This window comes from Passer montanus, unplaced genomic scaffold (assembly GCF_014805655.1).
Source record: "Passer montanus isolate IOZ18808 unplaced genomic scaffold, ASM1480565v1 scaffold20, whole genome shotgun sequence".
Classification (NCBI taxonomy): Eukaryota; Metazoa; Chordata; class Aves; order Passeriformes; family Passeridae; genus Passer; species Passer montanus.
In genome coordinates this window covers 4,686,009-4,704,648 of record NW_024366592.1, presented here as the reverse complement: position 1 = coordinate 4,704,648, position 18,640 = coordinate 4,686,009, and the positions used below count along the sequence as shown (strand labels likewise).

The 18,640-nt window shown below is 41.0% G+C and overlaps 1 protein-coding gene across 3 annotated transcripts in view; it reads left to right on the top strand.

Annotated features, from left to right (window-relative positions):
- Positions 1 to 18,640, top strand: part of PHF21B (PHD finger protein 21B) — a 155,101-nt gene that overhangs the window by 89,993 nt on the left and 46,468 nt on the right. The window contains exon 1 of one of the 3 annotated variants that reach the window (XM_039708126.1): positions 2,313 to 2,707. The exons of the other annotated variants lie outside the window; for them this stretch is intronic. Coding sequence (XP_039564060.1) covers positions 2,582 to 2,707 — 126 coding nt within the window. The 5' untranslated portion in view covers positions 2,313 to 2,581. Of the gene's footprint in view, positions 1 to 2,312; positions 2,708 to 18,640 lie in introns of those variants that run through there. 3 annotated transcript variants of the gene reach the window in all.

Below are 18,640 nucleotides of genomic sequence, written 5' to 3'. Positions count from 1 at the left end.
TAATATACTGAGTGTTTCTGTAAGTTTTTCATTCAATAACTCACACGTTCATGTCTGAGGACAAACATTAAAAGACATTTCTTCAGAAGTGAAAATATGAAATCAGAGTAATATACTGAGTGTTTCTGTAAGAGGTTTTTAATTCAGTTACCCACACGTTCATGTCTGAGGACAAACATTTAAAGACATTTATTCAATACAGTGATCAATCAGGAATAGCAAATGTTCCTAGGGTCACAAAAGAGAATCCCCACCCAGTGCTACTGATGTCAGCAGCAAACCTCTGGTTGTCTGCAGCAGAGCTAGGATTTCCCTCCTGGAATAACTCCAGTTATGCAATGGATTTCTAGCACTGTAACCAAGTGCAGCACTTTCAGACAGTCTGTGAGCCTGCATTTTTCATAGGGCATGAAGCAAAAATACCACCACAGGGCTGAATCTTAGTCTGAGAGCTTTATGTCACTGTAGGGGTAAGGTGCTTTGCAAGGAAATATTCTGTAGAGCAGGAGAGGAGATGGTCAGGGAGCTCTCCCACAGGCTGTCCCAATTCTCTTTGGCATCTGCAGCAGCACACCATGGGGCATGCACTCAGTGCAAGGAACACCAGTGGAAAACTGTGCTACAACAAACCACAGAAATAGGGTTTTATAGAATTTTCTCATAAACAGCTTTTCCCTCCTACATAAAACACATTCCTGACCTTCTTGTCCTTCACTTGAGCACTCTTAAACTGTCAGACAGGTATATTTCTGTTTTGAAGAGAAAGCTCTTTTCTCTTCAAAACTTCTATGACACACAACAGCATAGAGAACAAGGAGAATATTGCCTATGCTTCCTTGGGATGATTGTCAGGATAATGGAGAATGAAAGGTAAAGACAAAAATGAAGAAAGCTCAAAACAATTTCTACAATGTCTCAATTACTAGAGTAATGCTGCCATCAGAATCACAGAACCAGAGATTCAGTAAGGTTGGAAAAAACCTCAAAGATCACTGAGACCAACCTTTGCCAAAACCAAGTAATTTCTGTATATTAAAATCTGAAGCAAATATCTCTGGTAAAGCATATGCTTGTGATTTCATATAAACACAAATACTATAGTTCCCAGAGCAAACATATATTTCCACTAAGCCTTCCCAGTCTTACAGTGGTTTAAAGGTAAGATGGGATATATCTTCCTAGAAATCACCTAAGTTTTGTGCTACAAGGCTTCTACTTTATGCCCAGTAGTAAGGTTTTCAGCCTTGATTCTGAAAAGAACTAAGCATGTCTATAACTTCATACACAAACACACTTTTACGCACACATTCTATTTTAAACAAAGTTGACAACAAAACTCTTATGGGCTTTAACAGCAGAGCAGACTTTCCCAAAGGCTGTACATAACATGTAATTGCATTGGAGTCCAAAGTCATGGTCAGTGTATGAAGCTAAACATGGGCAAAACTGTTTGCAGGATTAAGTGCCTTTGATGTCAACTCTAGTTGACGAGATGTTTAATAATTAAAGGTATCAAAAGAGGCTAGAACTGACATATTTTTTGCACATTTACCTAGCTTGCCTAAATGGCATTAATAATAAAAGCTTACTCAAAGTGCAACAACTTTATAAAAGTTTTTTTTTTCCTTTTCAAAAGTGAGCATTTTATGCACACACTATTATTTAACATATGCACCTTCATAGTACCTACAGAAATCTCAAATACAAATCTTGTCAGAGATCCTATAGCAAGCTCATAATCAAAATAAGTATTTCTTTTACAGATGATGGAATAGCCACTCTGTAGCAATATAAAAGAACAACTCTTAAGAAAAACAGAGAACTGCGAGTTAAAATGGTGCTATGGAGAAAAGTTAGCTTGGACGATGATGATAATGATAACAACAACCATAATTATCATTACTATCATAATTATCATTCCCACCACTGGGAAAATAGTGGAATTTTGTGAGGAAAAGCAAACTTTAAAGAGAAAGCAGCAAACTGACTCCAAAGTCAGTCACGGTGGAAGAACTCAGGAAGTCGCCAAGCACTGGGGTGCGGTGGGCATGTGCAATGGATATTCAGACCAAAGGAAGAGAAAGTTGAAAATACCATTCTTTAAGCCATTTATTATTAATTGAAGCTGCAGTATTACCTAGACTTATACCACGATCATTTATACTAGGATATCAGCTCGAGGCAAAACCCACGGGGAAAAACATCCAACCCAAACCCCCAACTTTGGAAGCGCGGAGCGCATCCCGCGATTTCCCGAGCAACGCGGGGGAACCTTCCCCTGCCAGTAGGAAAACTGTAAACCCTACCAAAAGAAAAAGGAAATAACCCCAAATCCGTGCTGCCGGGAGGCCGAGTGCTTCTGCAGCCCTTGCGGTGACGATGCCGCTTCTCTCTCCCCCTCTCCCGGCAGAAGCCGGCGGTGCTGGCGGGCAGCGCCAAGCCCGGCGCTGTCCCGGCGCTCCTCAAGCTCCGGGCACAGCCTGCCCATCCCCGGGCACAGCCTGCCCATCCCCGGGCACAGCCTGCCCATCCCCGGGCACACCCTGCCCGTCCCCTCGCTGCCGGCCCGGCGCCCATCGCGATGGTCTCGGCGGCCCTGCCCGGCGCGATGGGCGCGGAGCCCCCTCAGGGCGCGCCCCTCAGCCTGCGGACCGCGGCCAAGGCTGTGAGGGCTCGCCGGCCGCCGGAGCTCGGCTCCAGCACCCAGGTACGGCCGGGCAGGGATGGAGGGAAGGGTGGAGGTCTAAAGGGGAGGAGGCAGGGAGGGATGGGGGCCGGGCGGCAGCGGGGAGGCGCTGCGGGCTCTGCCGCGAGTTGAGTGGCGGCTGGGCGGGGGTGTGAGGGGCTCCGGGTCGGGGGAGTGCCGGCGGGAGCGAGGGAGACCTGACCCTCCATCCCAGTGTGCCCGGGGTGCGGGAGCCGGGAGAGATCCGTCCCTCCATCCCAGTGTGCCCGGGGTGCGGGAGCCGGGAGAGATCCGTCCCTCCATCCCAGTGCGCCCGGGGTGAAGGGGCCGGGAGAGATCCGTCCCTCCATCCCAGTGTGCCCGGGGTGCGGGAGCCGGGAGAGATCCGTCCCTCCATCCCGGTGTGCCCGGGGTGAAGGGGCCGGGGGAGATCCGTCCCTCCATCCCGGATCCATCGGGGCGCGGCGCTCGCCCCGCCGGCCGGCCGGGGAAGGGCTTCGTGCGCCCCGGGCACTTGGGAAGCTCGTGTGGCTCGTCCTGGGTTTCCCCACCTTCTGTCACCGCGTCTCTGGTTCAGAAGCAGCCCTTAAACCTCCCGAAGTTACGGAGAGAAGTGTTTGCGGGGCGGAGGAGCTCCGGCTGTGCTGGCGTTTCGGGTCCCCGCAGCGCGGGGCTGGAGCCGGCCCTCGCTCAGCACAGGGAGCTGGCAGGCTGCATAGGAACAGATGCATACACGTGTTTAATGTTTATGTTCCTGGTAGTGAAAATATTATATGGACTTAGTAAAAGCAGATCAGAAGGGGAAGGGGTGCTGTTTGTGTGCTGCACACCGTTTTGTGCAGTGCATTTACAAAAGGTTTTACTCTAGTCATGCTGTGTGTCGGGAGAGGGAGGTGATGCTGATGAAGTTGAAAGGTGAAGGAAATGATGAAGCCTTTCTAAAACTTTGTAGAAGAGGGTGTAATGTGTAATTGATCACATGGTAGATGTGGATTTATTTTCTGCTTTCTGCACTTAGGGGCTGTGTTAGTCTGGGGGTTGTTTTTTTAATTCCCCTTCACAGGCTCAGAATATGAATCTCTAATAATCAGGAAAGGAGAACCTGATATGAATAAAGGGAACAGACAAACTATATGTGAAGATTTTTGTAAGTCAAGGTTATGTTGGAATGCATGAGGCTTTTTAGTACCCAGGAAGCCCCTTCCTAAACATATGAGGCATGACCATCACCTACTGCATCCACTAACTAATGGAAAGCACATCCAACCACTTTGGAAACCAAATTATCCTGTCAGGTTTTCTGGAGAAACAGTGTTCTGTTTAGCTGTTGCACTGAAGTATGTGTCTGGGGAATTGGACTTTGAATATCTATTTTGTATCTCATGCTGGGTAATTTCCTTCTTAGAAGGTATTATTTATGCTTTACTGAAAATATACTTGATGGTATCCTAGTAGATATTTCTCAGAATCCTGGAAAATAACTATATAAATGATAATAACATGAAAGATGAAAGTTTCAATATTACAACAGTCTATCATTTTGTGAAGGACTATCTTTTACTATCACTGTCAGAAGCCATTGGAAGAAAATAATCAAAGCAGTGAGGGAAGCTTGAAATGTAATTTAATGTGTTTAGACCAAATAGTGAAGCAAGAGTCCCAGGTGCTGGAGAGCAGTGTGAGTTAGAACATTTGGCTGAAAACTTTTCACTTCTTCAGGGTGTTGTTGGAGGAAGACTTTCTAACCTGCTGTGGTGTTGAATATTCCATGCTCCTTCCCATTTATCCTTTCAAAAGGGCAGATGGGTCCCAGTCCCACCTCCCAAGCATGCTGGGCTCAGTGGTGTATTGCAGCCTGCTGGAGCCAAGCACTGATGCTCTCAAACTTTGTCCTGGCATTGCAACTTTTCCTTGCAAGGAGCAGCTTCATTTCAAGCAGAGGCTTGCTGTTGGAATAGCATGGCAATGTTGACCAGCATGTGGGGTTTGCTAGAGAAAAAGTCTAGTGTTTTTACTTAGAGATGTCTTCACATAGCAAGTTTTCAACAACTGTAATTTTGTGATTTAGTTATCTCTGATTATGTTTGTAATTTATGAAGGGAGAAGCTGAGGAATGGCAAGTTTCTAAACAAGAGGACTGTCATAGCTTTATCTTTTTGAGAATAGTCATCAAGTGTGGATACAAACAATAAGAAATATTGAATTACAAAAATAAAAGATGCAAGCTGAACATTGGTCCTAAACTGTCATCAAGCTTAGTGCCAGATTGCATGTTAATTATCATTCCTCTACCCAAATTAAACTTGTTTTGCAAAATTTATTTTTCTGGGAAAAAAAAAAATCTATTCTTGCTTCATACTCAGTATTCTTGATTGTTCCTGGAGAATTATAATGAATCAATGTAGTAACACCTTAGCTACAAGCACTGTAGTGTTGGATGGAAATTTCACTGCTGACATTTATTAATAAGCATTTACTGTATCTTCTTTTTTGGGTTCTTTTGTAGTGTTGTTACTCTCAGTAAAGTTGTTTGGGGTTTTTTTTCAACAGGAATGTGTGTAGTCTGTAAGATGCAGGACAACAGATCTCTGCAAACTGGCAAGCTGACAGCTGTAGCTGAGATTATTGGTGTAGTGTAGCCTCTTCTTCTGCACCTGCAAAGTGAGGGACAGGGCAAGGGCATGAAATGCAACGCTACAAGTGCCTGAACAGTGCTTGAAAGCATTTAGAGGATCAGGATGTGTATATGGTCATGTCATGTGGTATCCAGCAAGAAGAATGAAACACTAAATGAAATTCAGCAGAAAAAAATAGGGCATCAAACACTGTCTAAATGCAGAACTTTCAAAGGCAGATAGGAATAAATGTAAGGTTGTTACAAAAATTTCATTTGGGCAGCAGCAAGTCATTGCTTTCATTTTAAGCTGTTGTTTCTGCAGCAGAGTTTTAAAGTGATTTTGAAATGTTTTTGACTTAATGGAAGCCATATCTGCATGGGAAAAAGTATCTAAGTAAATAAATACATAACAAATGCTAAAGGGTTGTTTAGATACCTATCATGTGGTTTATTAGAAACAGGATATATTGTGAGATTAAAAAGGATTGAAATGTGTAAGCACTGGCAAGGGTGAGCTGCAGGAATCAGTGGTGTCTACACAAGACAGGGATATCATGAGTGCAGCTCCTGCTCCCACTTCAAGAAATGAAGCTGAGAGCTTCGTTTGGATGATCTGGAGCAAATGATGTTGGTTAAAGCAGAATTTTGCTGTCATAAGCTGAATTTTGCTGAATTTGGCATATGATGCATACATGATAGGTGTACTTTGCCTTCAGAGAATTGCTAGTGCTGTTGTGTAGAGAGAATGCCCTAGAGCTACTGGGTAGTCAATGGTATGCCTGTACCTACAACATACTTTGGTATAAAGAGATTTTGATATAAGCCTCTCAATTTTTACTTTTATTGTAATGATATTTATGTGCTATTTACGCTTTCCTATCCTCACCACCATTTCCTGACTGAAAGCAAAATCTGAAATTACTTTGCTGAAGAACAAAGTCCCATCTGCTGTGCTGGAACAATGTACCTAGTAAAGAAAATGCCCCTCTGCTGCGTCCTCATTCTCTTCTAACTAGCAAAACTGTGGCCCAGCAGTCATCCCAGGGTCTGGTTTGGGGAAATCAGGAAGCTGTTGGAAAGACAGTTGGATCAGGCAGAATTGGGAGCACAAGCAGAGAGGGGGCACACCACTGTCAGAGCCCTTGCCTGCCTTTCAAGACCTGTGGTGAAAGGCAGAAGTGCTGGGGGGCCATGCCAGCATCAGCACACACACAGTGTGTCTGGAACTCCCTGGCATCTCTGTCTCCTGTTTCTCTGTGCAGCTCTTACAAAAAAAAAGAAAACAACAACTCTTACACCTTAGCAAGGCCCTGGCTCCCTGTCCCTCCTGACTCCACAGCAGCATCACATCTGCCTCCTGCCCCTCTCTGTACTTCCCTTCCCACACATGAAATTTGGCAGTTTCCCCATGCACGTGTACTCTTGTGTCCCAGGGTTTTCTATACAGAGGGCTTCTTTCAAAGCAAAATACACTCTGAGGATTTATAGTGCCATAAATTCTTGGCAAGATAGTAAACTGTTGTCCACAAATACTTCATTAACTCCACAGCTCACAGAACTACTTGTGTCCCTGTTTAGGCTGAGCACACAACACAGGTATCCATTTATTATTTTAGGAAATGTGGCTTTTATACATGTAGGAGGGTGCTCATTTATACCTGTTAGTTATCTGTATGTTCAATTTACCAGAAAAAAATGCATCCCAGAACTTTAGGAAGATACTTTTACCTACAATGGCCATTTTTCAGAATAGTGTATTTGTAGAATGATTTATTACCTTTCTCTTCACCATCCTACTTTATATGCTTCACTGTGCTCTTTGTAAAAGTACTTCCTCCATAACTGTAAATCTGCCTGTGCATATGACTAAGTCTTCTTTGGTTTTTTATTTATTATTTGTATTGCAGCAGTACTTACAGGTTTTATTTATAGAGGTATTTACCTGTATTGGTTATGTGGCTATATATAGCTTCTTTTTTTTTTCCTAGAATCCATGTTACTACAGTGCCTGAAAACATGGCAAGAGTTAATTTATCCTCACAATATGGAGTTAGTATGACTAAGGTATTATTATTCCATGTTTTACTGTGGGAAAACTGAGAAATAAAGGGTCCATTTTTGCTGATCCCTTTGTGCTTCTCCATAGGAAGGTCACAAGGGCTGCCTTAGGCAGGATTTCTGTATTGACAGCCACACTTTGGGCCTTTTTGGTAATTTTGAGAATGCCTCAGACATGTCCATGCTGCACATGGCATCCTTGGGAATGAGAACTGTCCAACAAATCCTTGGATCATGCCATGGCCCCCTTTAGCCTTTGCTGTAGCCCTTTGCACATCTGCCTCATACTTCTTCCTCATCCATGTGCTGAAATGCAGGTGGAAATGATAACTAGTGAGCACAAGTAAGGATAAGACAAAGATCCAGAGGCTCCACACAGATCTAAGGGAGGGGAAAAATCCAGACATTTTTCTATGGATTATGAGAGCCTCGGTCATGTTGGCCATTGCCAGAGCACTGGCATCTTGCTGGCATCAGAGACGTGCCAGTTTGTCTGTGATTGCCAAAATTGAGTTTCTGGAGTCCATGGCTCCTGCTCTTACTATGTGTTCAGTTGTATTTTCCTTCAGATCCCTGTTGGTCAGTGGTGGCTGATGAATTTCAAGGTATTGAAGAGATTTATTGAGGGCTTTCTTGAGCTTTGTTTTGTCGGTCACTGTGTTGGCTTCTGGATGTCTGTCCTGGAGGAACAGAGCAATGATTGCTCTGTGTGCTCAGTTCCTATTGACCTCCATAAATTGTTCTGGTTTTTATGGTTTCCTCAAATGTGAAACAAAGGCTGGCTTTCCTGCTGGGGCCTTATCAGGGCTCTGAGCTTTCTGCTTTTGCTGGTCTATGAGAGCAGCCTGGCATGGTAACAGTGTTCTGTTCAAAATAACAACAGAGGAGAAAACTCCACAGAAAGCCAGTGATGTGGGGATTTTGAACAGGTAAGCACTGACCATGCCATCATGGGCACGGTTTCGTACACCAGAGTTGCTGTAAACAGAGGAATTCTGAAGTATGGCCCTATTAGAGTGTACCTTCGGGAGATATGTGAAAATGTAGAAGAGGAGAGGTGACCTAGCCAAATTAAATTAAGAATATGTGCTGGTTTAGGGCAAATTTGGGAGAAAAACCTCTAAAGGGGTTGCTCTAGAAAGCAGATTCAAGTGGCTCTTCCCCCAAATGGTTTGGGAAAATATTTCCTTGTAGAAAAGTGGAAAAAACTGTTTATTTGACAGACAAAGAATTCACCTGCACAAAAAAACCCATTAAGCAATAAAAGCTCTTGCTGCTCCAAAGAGATGCCAAACCCAGCCAGTCCCTGGGTGGGCTGTGGCTCAGCTCTAATAATAATAATAATAAAGAAAAACACTCAGAGATGCGGAACTCCAAGGATTTACCACTTCACTCACCATCCAGTGATCAGTTCTTGCCAATAGAGCTTATGTTTTAACTCTACCATTAGAATGTTGTAAAGAACATGGTAATTTTAGGAAGTGGGTTATAGAGTGTGTGTGACAGATTCTGCTTGTATCTGCACTCTCTTAGTTGTAGGTTTATTAAGGGAGGTTCATTAATTTACTCCATATTTAAATGTGGGTATCTAACAGCAGGATTTGGCCTCACTACTCTGATATATACAGCATAAAAGCACTTTAAAATTTGTATTTCTTGCTAAATAGCATAAAATTACATCCTTTCAGGTTAATTAAACCATTTCTCAATGCTGGTTGCTGTTGATGGTATATTTAAATGTCAGATTCACAATAAGCACTTATGCTTCCTGATGATAAATGGTTTCCTTTTAAATATCCCGTATGTGTCAATGCATCTGAAGCATGTGGATTTCTTCTCTGCTCAATCTGCATTCCCATTTAGTCTACATTAGGGTTCAGACACCCAAAGACTGAATAAAGACTGAAAAGACTAAATTCAGGAGCTGAATAAAACCTCATCAGGCCCCATATAGTATTCCTTACAAAGCCAAAAATTTCCAGTGAAGGCAGCAGAATATTCAGCAAGAAAGGGTAAGTAAAAGTGGACTCACACTGACTGTCAGATACTTTGTTGTAAAAATCTAAGAGCAACTTTTCCACATTTGTTTCTGTTGGAACTGCAAACAAACACCCTGCTGGAAGAAAATGAATGTCCAGGGAATGTAGCATTGCACTGCAATCAGGTCCATGAGGAATGATTTTGGGACAGGTTCTTGTCTGGGGATCTGAATGATGATTTACTGAAAAACAGGGTACAACTTTGAACCCAGTCCAGGGACAAGAGCCCAGACGGGCTGAGGGTCCAGGATTGTATGTGGGATAAGAGGGGCAGTTCAGAGGATCAGGGTGCAATGGCAGTAGGGCAAAATGGTGCAAGGTGTGGTTAAAAACAGGGAGAGCCTTTGGGGACTGACTGGGCAGGCAGTGTGACAAATCAGGGCCAATGGGGATTTGGGGAAAGGAGAACAGTCCAGGAGACATACAAAAATGGAAATAGGGGCTGAACAGGGGCACAGCCAAAGGGCCAATGGGGCATCAAAACTCACAGGGAATTAACATATGAATGCAGAGGCTTGTGGCAAAGAGGCTTTTCTCACCCTATCACTTATTGTAACCTCTCCAAGGCTGAGGGGTGATTTTACTTTACTTCCTCCACAAGGGAGTAATTGTAAGGTTTAGTTTCTGGAGACCAGACCATGGTTGTTGTCTGCAGCATTTGTGTCACTGAACATCCCAACTGCAGGTCCATGTGACAGTGGGTTGGAGGAATGGACATGCTGCCTAAGTATTTATGGAATGGTTTTTCTTCCTTTGAATGTCAAAGTGTCTCTACTGAGCAACACAAGCAGAAGGAGATTAACTGAAAACTACTTTAGTTTTGTCAGTGGCTCCTGGTCCTGCAGAAGAATGATGGAGCTGTCAGCACATTTGTATGTCCTTATAACCAGAAGCACATCATTGTCCTGTCTATAGAGAACCAAACAGAAGAGACCAGGTTAAAGAAGGGAAATGAAATTGCTCCAATTTCATGCCTTTTCTTGGGAGCAATTTTAACTGCCTATAAAATAAAGTATTAAAATTTAGGAAGCTAAAAATGTAGAAGAATGGGCATCAGAGGAGGGGGTTTTCTGCCCCTCTGCCCTGCTCAGGTGAGATCTCACCTGCAGAGCTGCCTCCAGCCCCGGGGTCCCAGCACAGGAAGGACATGGAGCTGCTGGAGCAAGTCCAGAGGAGGCACCAAGATGATCTGAGGGATGGAGCAGCTCTGCTGTGATGAAACCCAGGGAGAATTGAGATTGCTCAGCCTGGAGAAGAGAAGCTTTGCAGGGACTTAATTGTCTGAAGGACCCAAGAAGGAAGGTGAAGACAGAGTTTGGACAAGGGTCTGGAGTGACAGGACAAGGGAGAATGGCTTCAAACTAGATGAGATATTGGGAAGAAATTTTTCCCTGTAAGGGTGGGTGAGGCACTGGCTCAGGCTGCCCAGAGGAGCTCTGGCTGCAGTATCCCTGGAAATGTCCAAGGCCAGTTTGGATGGGGCTGGGAGCAGCATGGTCTTGTGGAAGATGTCCCTGCCCATGGCAGAGGGGAGGATGGGATGAGCTTTAAAGGTCTTTTCCAACCCAAGCCTTTCTGGAATTCTGTGATTATGTGAGTATATAGGCAGTCCCCTTATGGAAGTTTCTGTGATATTTTATACATCATTATATATTATCCATACAAACAAAATTCTGAGTCCCTTATTCTAATGCTGAGAGGTTTTAGCACATGGTTGTTTTGACGTTAATCAGAATAGCTCCCATGGAGAGCTTTGATTCACTTCAGAAATGCAAAGAATGCTCTAAAAATGATGATACACCGTAGCTATTTCATTGTAATTGAGGCTGTCTGTGCTTCATAGAAATTATCAGTCAAGCATTCCTAAAAATGTCAGAATTTTCAAGTTAGTTCTATTTAAAATGAGGGAACAAGGATATGAGGGGATGGATAGAAAATTTGAGGGCTGTGTGATTCAAACTTGAAGTGCAGTTTGTAATAGTGAAAGATGATCAGCTTTGGAGCTGGAGAGATCATCTTCTAGGTATTTTTCTAAATTATGGGATGCATAAACAGGTCTACTTATTCTACATGTGCTGTTACTTTAATAAAAGGCACCACTTTAGGAAATGAAAGGCTTTGGAATATTTCTAAACGTCTTATTTCCATCTATTGTTTAAAGGTGAGGTTTTCTCATTATCTTCAGAGTTTGTGGCATAGTTGAATAATTTGCAGGAATCTGTTTGATACCAGACTGCAAACTCTGTATTTATCCTCTTTCAATGTTCATATTGCAAACACAGGCATGATAAGATCTCCTGTTGGTGTTCTAACTGTATCAGCATTTGGCAATTGGTCTGCTACTAATCTCACAATATGCATTTGTGTCTATATAGAAATTGATTGGAAAAATGTGTCAGGAAATACTGATCTTCAACTATTTTATGTATAAATGTGAATGGCTTGGTGAAAGAGATGGGTGAAAGAGTAGATGCTGTAAACAGAGAGTGCTGATGGATACTCAAGTAGTAAATAGAAGTATCTTAGAAGTAATTCCTGACAGTAATAAAGGCAGCAATTTTATTTAATCTGTGGATAATAAAATTGTTTCACATTGCAATAGAAGTGGTGTTTATGTTATATTAATATTTATTAGTACTTATTGATGCTAGGGTTTAGTTGTTCTCTTTTCCTCACATCACAGCCATTCCATAAAAATTCAAGTTAAATTGCTACATAATAAGCAATTAAAAGTGTTTGTGTGTGTGAGAGAGAAGTAATCTGTGTGTGGAGATATTCCTATCGAGAAGGACAGACCCTCCCTGACTAGGAATCTAGAGAGTTGTGCTCCAAGTGATGGAGCTGTGTTTGCACTAATTAAAAGATTTGGTTCTTTGAATGCATATTTCAACCCACAGGCACTGTTTGCTGTTCATATAGGAGTGGCTTGCATGGGTTTCCTGCCTTTTAATGGGGTGTGTGTATATCCTTGCTTTGACTGTGGGCAGTGCCTCTTCAGGTGTCGCCCTGTTCTTTTGAGTTCTTCCAAGCCTTCTGATGTTTACATTCTTGTAATGAACTTTCTCACGTGCGTTTCTGTAAATAATTATTGTTTTACATTCCTTTCTGGAGGAGGAGAAATTTGATGGACTGTTGGTTTGTCCAGTGTCATTGGAGAGGTGGCACTTTCACCCTCCAATCCACTGTCACTTTTGAAAATCTATAAATGTTAGAGTCAGAAATTAAACTTCCCTTCTTTTTACCTTGGAAGTTCAGTGTCCACGTTGTTTTATTTCATGTCCTATAGCAACATTCAGGAATGAGATTGTGCACTATGTTAAATGGCCTTTTTGTGTGACATGTGAAGGATTGCCAACGTGGAGGATAATGTGAGTCAGAAAGTGCCTGATCCAAATTTAACCAAATTTGTTCATCTCTAAATTTAGAGAATAGCTGAATGGCAAGACAGATATATTTCAGTTTGCATCAGTGACAAGGACAGAGTGTTGGCGGATGCCTGTTAAAATCCATAGCTTGCTTTTGATACTCATACATGTGTGTATGGGTGGGGAAAGACTAGTTACTTTTACTTATCATGAGCCTGTTTCTTCTTTGACTGCTTTTAAATCACTCTTGGGCTTGATGTTTCTTCTGTGCAGATAGTTCTTGTGCAGATGGTACGCTGTGGTCTTGAGTCATGTTTTTGCCCTCTTGAGTAGAAAGACTTGCATTGGAAATGGATTTTTATCATTATGAAAACTGATATATACACCCTTTTAAAATAAGGCAGGCACCAGGCAAGGTAAGACAAACCAAAATTTTTTTTGTTGATCTTACAATCAGGCTTCAATATCAGTAATTTCAGAAAGCTATTTCAAGTTATCCTCTATTTGAGCATAACCCTGAGTTAACATGTATTTAGTTCACATGGCTTCAACAGGATTAATCATATCCATGTATCAATTCCCATTTACCTGCTTTTCTGTGCTGGGGTCTTTTTGACTGTTCTAATTCTTTGGCCAAATGTTGTCCTTGGAGATTTGACCAGTTAAGGCAAGACCATCCCCACTGCTTTTGTGCAAGGCATTTTGTTAATGTGTATGACAGTTTGTCTGGGGGGTTTTCTCCATGAGATCTTTATTACAGACCTTTGTTTAGCCTCTTTTTCTTGTTTCATTTTATTACAACCCCAGTTCAGTGACTTGTGTCATTAAATTTGCACATATAGGATATTACAAACAATTTGATTTTTGCATTCCTCAGTGAATCAAACAATGATAGTGGCTGGGTTGGAGACGTGTTCACTTTTATTTGTAGGATCACTGCAATAGGTAATACCAGAATGTGAATGACAGCTTTGATAGGATTAAAGCAACATTGTGCTTCCTGTAGTTTGCTGAACTGCTAATGATGATTTAAGGGTTTTACCTTAAATATTTACTATCCTTTTGTGTGTGAAGTAAACGCACAAATCAGCATTGTTTAATTTAATAGAACATTAATTTTTCTTTGAATAATATCTTAGTACACAAAGATATTTTTTTAAAGAAGGATATTGTAGCCTAGTAGTAATAAGAATACTGTGGAAATTTGACAGAGATGCTACAGAGATACTATGATTTTAGAAGACTGTGTATGGTAATTGATTAGCATTTGCTGTAATGAAACCCCACAACCCAATTTGCTGTTTTCATGGTTTTTTTAGGGTGAAGCATTACTATATTCATTTTCCCTCACACTTGACTTTTCAAAATGCAAGCCAATCCTCTATATTCTGTTGACGTGTAATTTTTAACCTTTCCTGTAATGTGGGAAATTAGATATTGCATTTGTTGTTATTGCTAGAAAAGGACAGCCCAACCTCCCTAATAAGTATGAGGAGATCCAAAGCTTCAGGTTTCTGCTATATTTGTGGTTTTAAGTGGGTTTCAAAGCCAGAGTAAGTGGCTCTGAACCATCACTATGATGGCTCAGAATTGTCAAGTCTTGAGGAATATGAGCTCTAGCTCTCATTCTTCTAGCCTGAATCCAGAAATTGGTTTTGAATTTAGAAATTATTACATAGAACCAGAATTAATTCATATCTTGGTATATCATGATGTGTTTACACTTCAGTAAGTTTAAGTTTATAAGTATTTCTCAGCAAATTCTGTGAGCATTGTCAAATGTGTAAGTTTGGAACATCTCCACTGAAATCAGGTCTAGAGAAGCTTTATTTGTACCAGAAGAATTCCTCTACAAGATATATCACTAGCATGTCTTTCACTATTTTCCTAATAACAGTACAATAGGCTTGGCAAGCTATCAGTGATTTTTGGTTTTGTTATTATTACTGTTATATTTTCTTTTAAAAGGGATGCTTAATAAAAAGAAAAACCCACCAGCTTTGAAAACCTTGAACAACAAGGTGACCAGAGCATTGATTGCAATTGTTGGTTCTCCTTTCCCCCAGGTGTTCTCTAAGCCACTGGGCCACAAAACCACATCCTTTCTCTGTCACTGGCTAATTTAGCAGAAAAGCTTGGAAGAAGAGTCTTTTTCTTAAGTGTGTTCTGACAGTTAAATGATTCACAGTGCCATGTGTGAGTGTAGGACCTGGAATCTTCCTACTCTGGAGTAGGTGGTTGGGCTCCCAAGAAACTGGTTGAAGGAAGAGATGGGAAGGAGAAGGAAAGGAAAGCACAACTTTCATGGAGTTTGTTTTGAATGAAACTGGTTAGCCACAGATTGGTCTCCAGAACAGGGCTCAGGGAGGGGAAACTCTATGGGAGTGAAGCAGGCAGGTCTCCTTTCAGAGCAAAGTACAACCACATGGAATCAACAGTGCAGCAAAACACATCAATGCAGCATCTCAGGAAGGAAAGGAGATTTTCTGCTTACTAGTTCTAAAATTTCCTGGCTCTCTCATGGAAGGGTGCTCACTTTGGTATATTTTACTCTGGAAAGGTATTATGGGTAATATATTGTGTTCTGAAAGGTATGCTTATGTAGTCACATACATACACACACACACATATATATATATCTGTATATATTTATGAATTTATTTATATAAGCATAAATTTACCAAATCCTTTTGCTATCTGAAAATAAAAGAACAACCTTTTTATTTGGATCGTCAAAGAACCAATTACATTTGTAAGTGAATACTATGGAGTTTACCAGCCTCCAAAACTAAATATGGCTATTTTCTTTTACTAGAAGACAGCACCTACACAGCAGTGTCTGCAGTGATTTTTCACAGCTGCAGTCCTAGAACTATGGAATACCAAAGTTAGGAATTCAATAGCAATGGTAATTCTACAATATTGTGCTAAAGCAATATTTTCCAATGGGGTTTTCTGAGGGATAAGTAACTTAATATTGCTGAGCAGTCTTCCTAAAAAGTATAAAATGCATTCTTATGGGATGTACTGCACATCCAAGTTAACATTTGCTGAAAAAGTTACTGCTTCCGTTTTTTATCCTAACAAATGACATTAACTGCATGATTTTAAAATCAGTCATATTTATACACACTCTAGATAGAATTCAGGCAAAATTTTATTGTACTTTCCCCAAGTTCTATTCTCAAGGAAGTAACTTTTGGTACCAACATCCAGTTATTATGGCTGGACTGATAGAATGGCTTCTTTTGTCATTCCATTTTCTTTGTGGGTTCTGTCTTCCCCCCACCCCTCCCCTGCTTTTCTCTGCCACCTTAGCTAAGAAACAATGTTTTTCTCCTTGTCTTTATTCTGTTGCTTGTTGGATACTTTCCAAAGCAAATCCAGTTTTTTTCTGCCTAGCAAATTGGATTAGCTTAGCTCAGGCCTGACAAAGGTACTGTCTGGAAGCAAGCAATGTTGTTGCCTCAGGTTGTCACTTCCTTCATGTTTTCCAGTCCTTCTGAGTGACGGAAGAACACCTAACACTCAGAGCAGAGTACAAAAGCAGCTCTGACTCCAGTGGGTGCTAAGGTGAAATCATATGGTATTCTAATTTTTCAGTAGCTGCTAGTAGGCTGCATGGACCGTTCTCACAGGTGAGGATTCCTAAATCACTAAGGGATGTTGGTCATTTCCTCCTTTATTTTTCACCCCCTTGCCCTCCCTTTTCATCCTCATATCTTGCAGCTGTGGTAGGGCAGTGGTGCTTTAGTAGCTGCTGGGTCTGTTGAAGATTTTCAATCCTGCCTGAGCTCACTTGAGGGAGAGGTGTGAAACTGCTTTGTGTGACACTGTTCATACATTTTCCCTTTACTCAGGAATATTTCTGCAAACTGTGAACGCAGACTAAGTAATTTGAAAACATTAGTCATTAAAAACCAGATCAACCTGGAACAGTTGAGTAGTTAAACAGCAAACCTTTTATGAATCATCTGAGCAAGAGACTATAGGTGTGATCACAGCTGCTGAGTCTTGCTTCGTCTCATTGGCATTATGCTCATTTGTGCAGGAGGTGGAGATTTAATTAGTTAAATATGGTTTCTGAATAAGGCTACAAATCCCAGAACAGGTATGTGCATGCTAATGCATTTAGCACACCCAAACTTTCTTTTTTTTTCTTTATTTTATTTCAATTCAGAAATTTGGAGTGTGATCTAATGCCTGTGGAAAAGAATCCTAATAAAAATAATTTGTAATAAATAATACCTATATATAAAATTATTTTTATAACATATGTAGAAATAATTTATAATTATTTTGATTAAAAAAATGGTGCATTACAAAAAGCTACTGACCAGTGAATACTATGATGCAAATTGTGTTTAGGAATAGGCATTTGGCACAGATGTCTCCTTGTGAAAGTAATCAGTGGGATTTCTGAAACAGAGAAAAATGTGGGCTGATTTAATTGTGTTTTCCCTTTGCCAGAATACACACCTACAGTGTGTTCAGAGTTTGTGTTTTTCAGTGCACCCAGATGGCAGTGTGCAAGTGGCAAGAAGCAGAGACAGTGGTTTGAAAATCCTGTAGTTAAAGCAGAGATAAATTGGGTGGTGCTCTGAAAAGCCTGAGAGACGCAGGAAAAGCAGAGCATTGCTTGCTTCATCTCTGCATATTCTCTTCTGATACCTGCATGAGATGTGATACCACTTTGGGCTTCCTTGCAAATGAGTGGTGATGAAAGGGATGAGTACAAAAACCTCAGCAGCAACTAAGAATTTGGTTTTCAAAGCAGGTGTGGAATTTAAGGTGGTACTTTGCCTCCTACTGCTTGTGGCTACCCCCATGCAGAGAGAGCTGTTCCAGGACAAAAGTACAAGTCATTGTTAATTTGCTATAAGGAGAGTTGTTTTAAACAGTATTTTTGGTGTCCAAAAAGGGAAGTTTCAAAGATATTGATATTTTGAAAAAGCAACAGGACATATATTTCCAATTGTCTACTTCATAACAATCATAAATTGCATATGCAAGCATGATTAATGAATTCTGAGTAAAGGAGAGGAAGTGGGGAGAACAAACACTTTTAAAACCTCTAAACCTTTACATTTCTATGAAATTCCAATTAAATTACCGTTTATACAAAATATGTGTCTCAAATAACAGCCTCTTTAGAATACAATGAAATGTGAAACTGACACCTCATTCCATCAGTTTATTGGAAATACCATGCACAGTGATTTCACCAGATTTTGGAAATGAAACATGATTTCCACTGATTTTTATGCAAGTTGAGTCTAGAAGGAAAGAAAAAATATGTATCTGAACATATCTTATGGGATCCTCAAAGTTATGTCCAAAGGCCTGTTGCTTTTATTGATGGACTCTCTGGAAACATGATAGTATTCAGATGTTTAGGTGAACTAGAGGACAGAGGTTATCCAGGATTCCTGAGGAAAGGGACAGCAAGTTTTAAGTTAAATCAACTTGGAGGCTGCATATAGTGCTTGGCATTTATATAAAGCAAGCTTAAGGCTGAATGTAGCATTCAAGTTGTAAAATGGATGTAGAATGGGTAAAAAAACCCCTGCAATTACTTCAGTGAGGATCCATTCAGGTTAAGAATTTTCGTCTTTGCTGTTGCCATAGCAATCTGTTCCCCTGTCACTACCACATTAAAAATCCATTCTGTAAAACTGTTGTTGCCAATATTGAACATGTAACAGACAAAAAGATTTTTTTAATCGCTTAGGTTCAACACGAAGAAGACCTAGATCTTAAAAAGATGCACATGTTCTTTAAAAGGAAGATTAGTATTTCCATAATTCATTGCAGGAATACAGTATCTGTGCTGCAGTATTGATGTCAGTATAAAATAATTTGCAAATAATCCAGC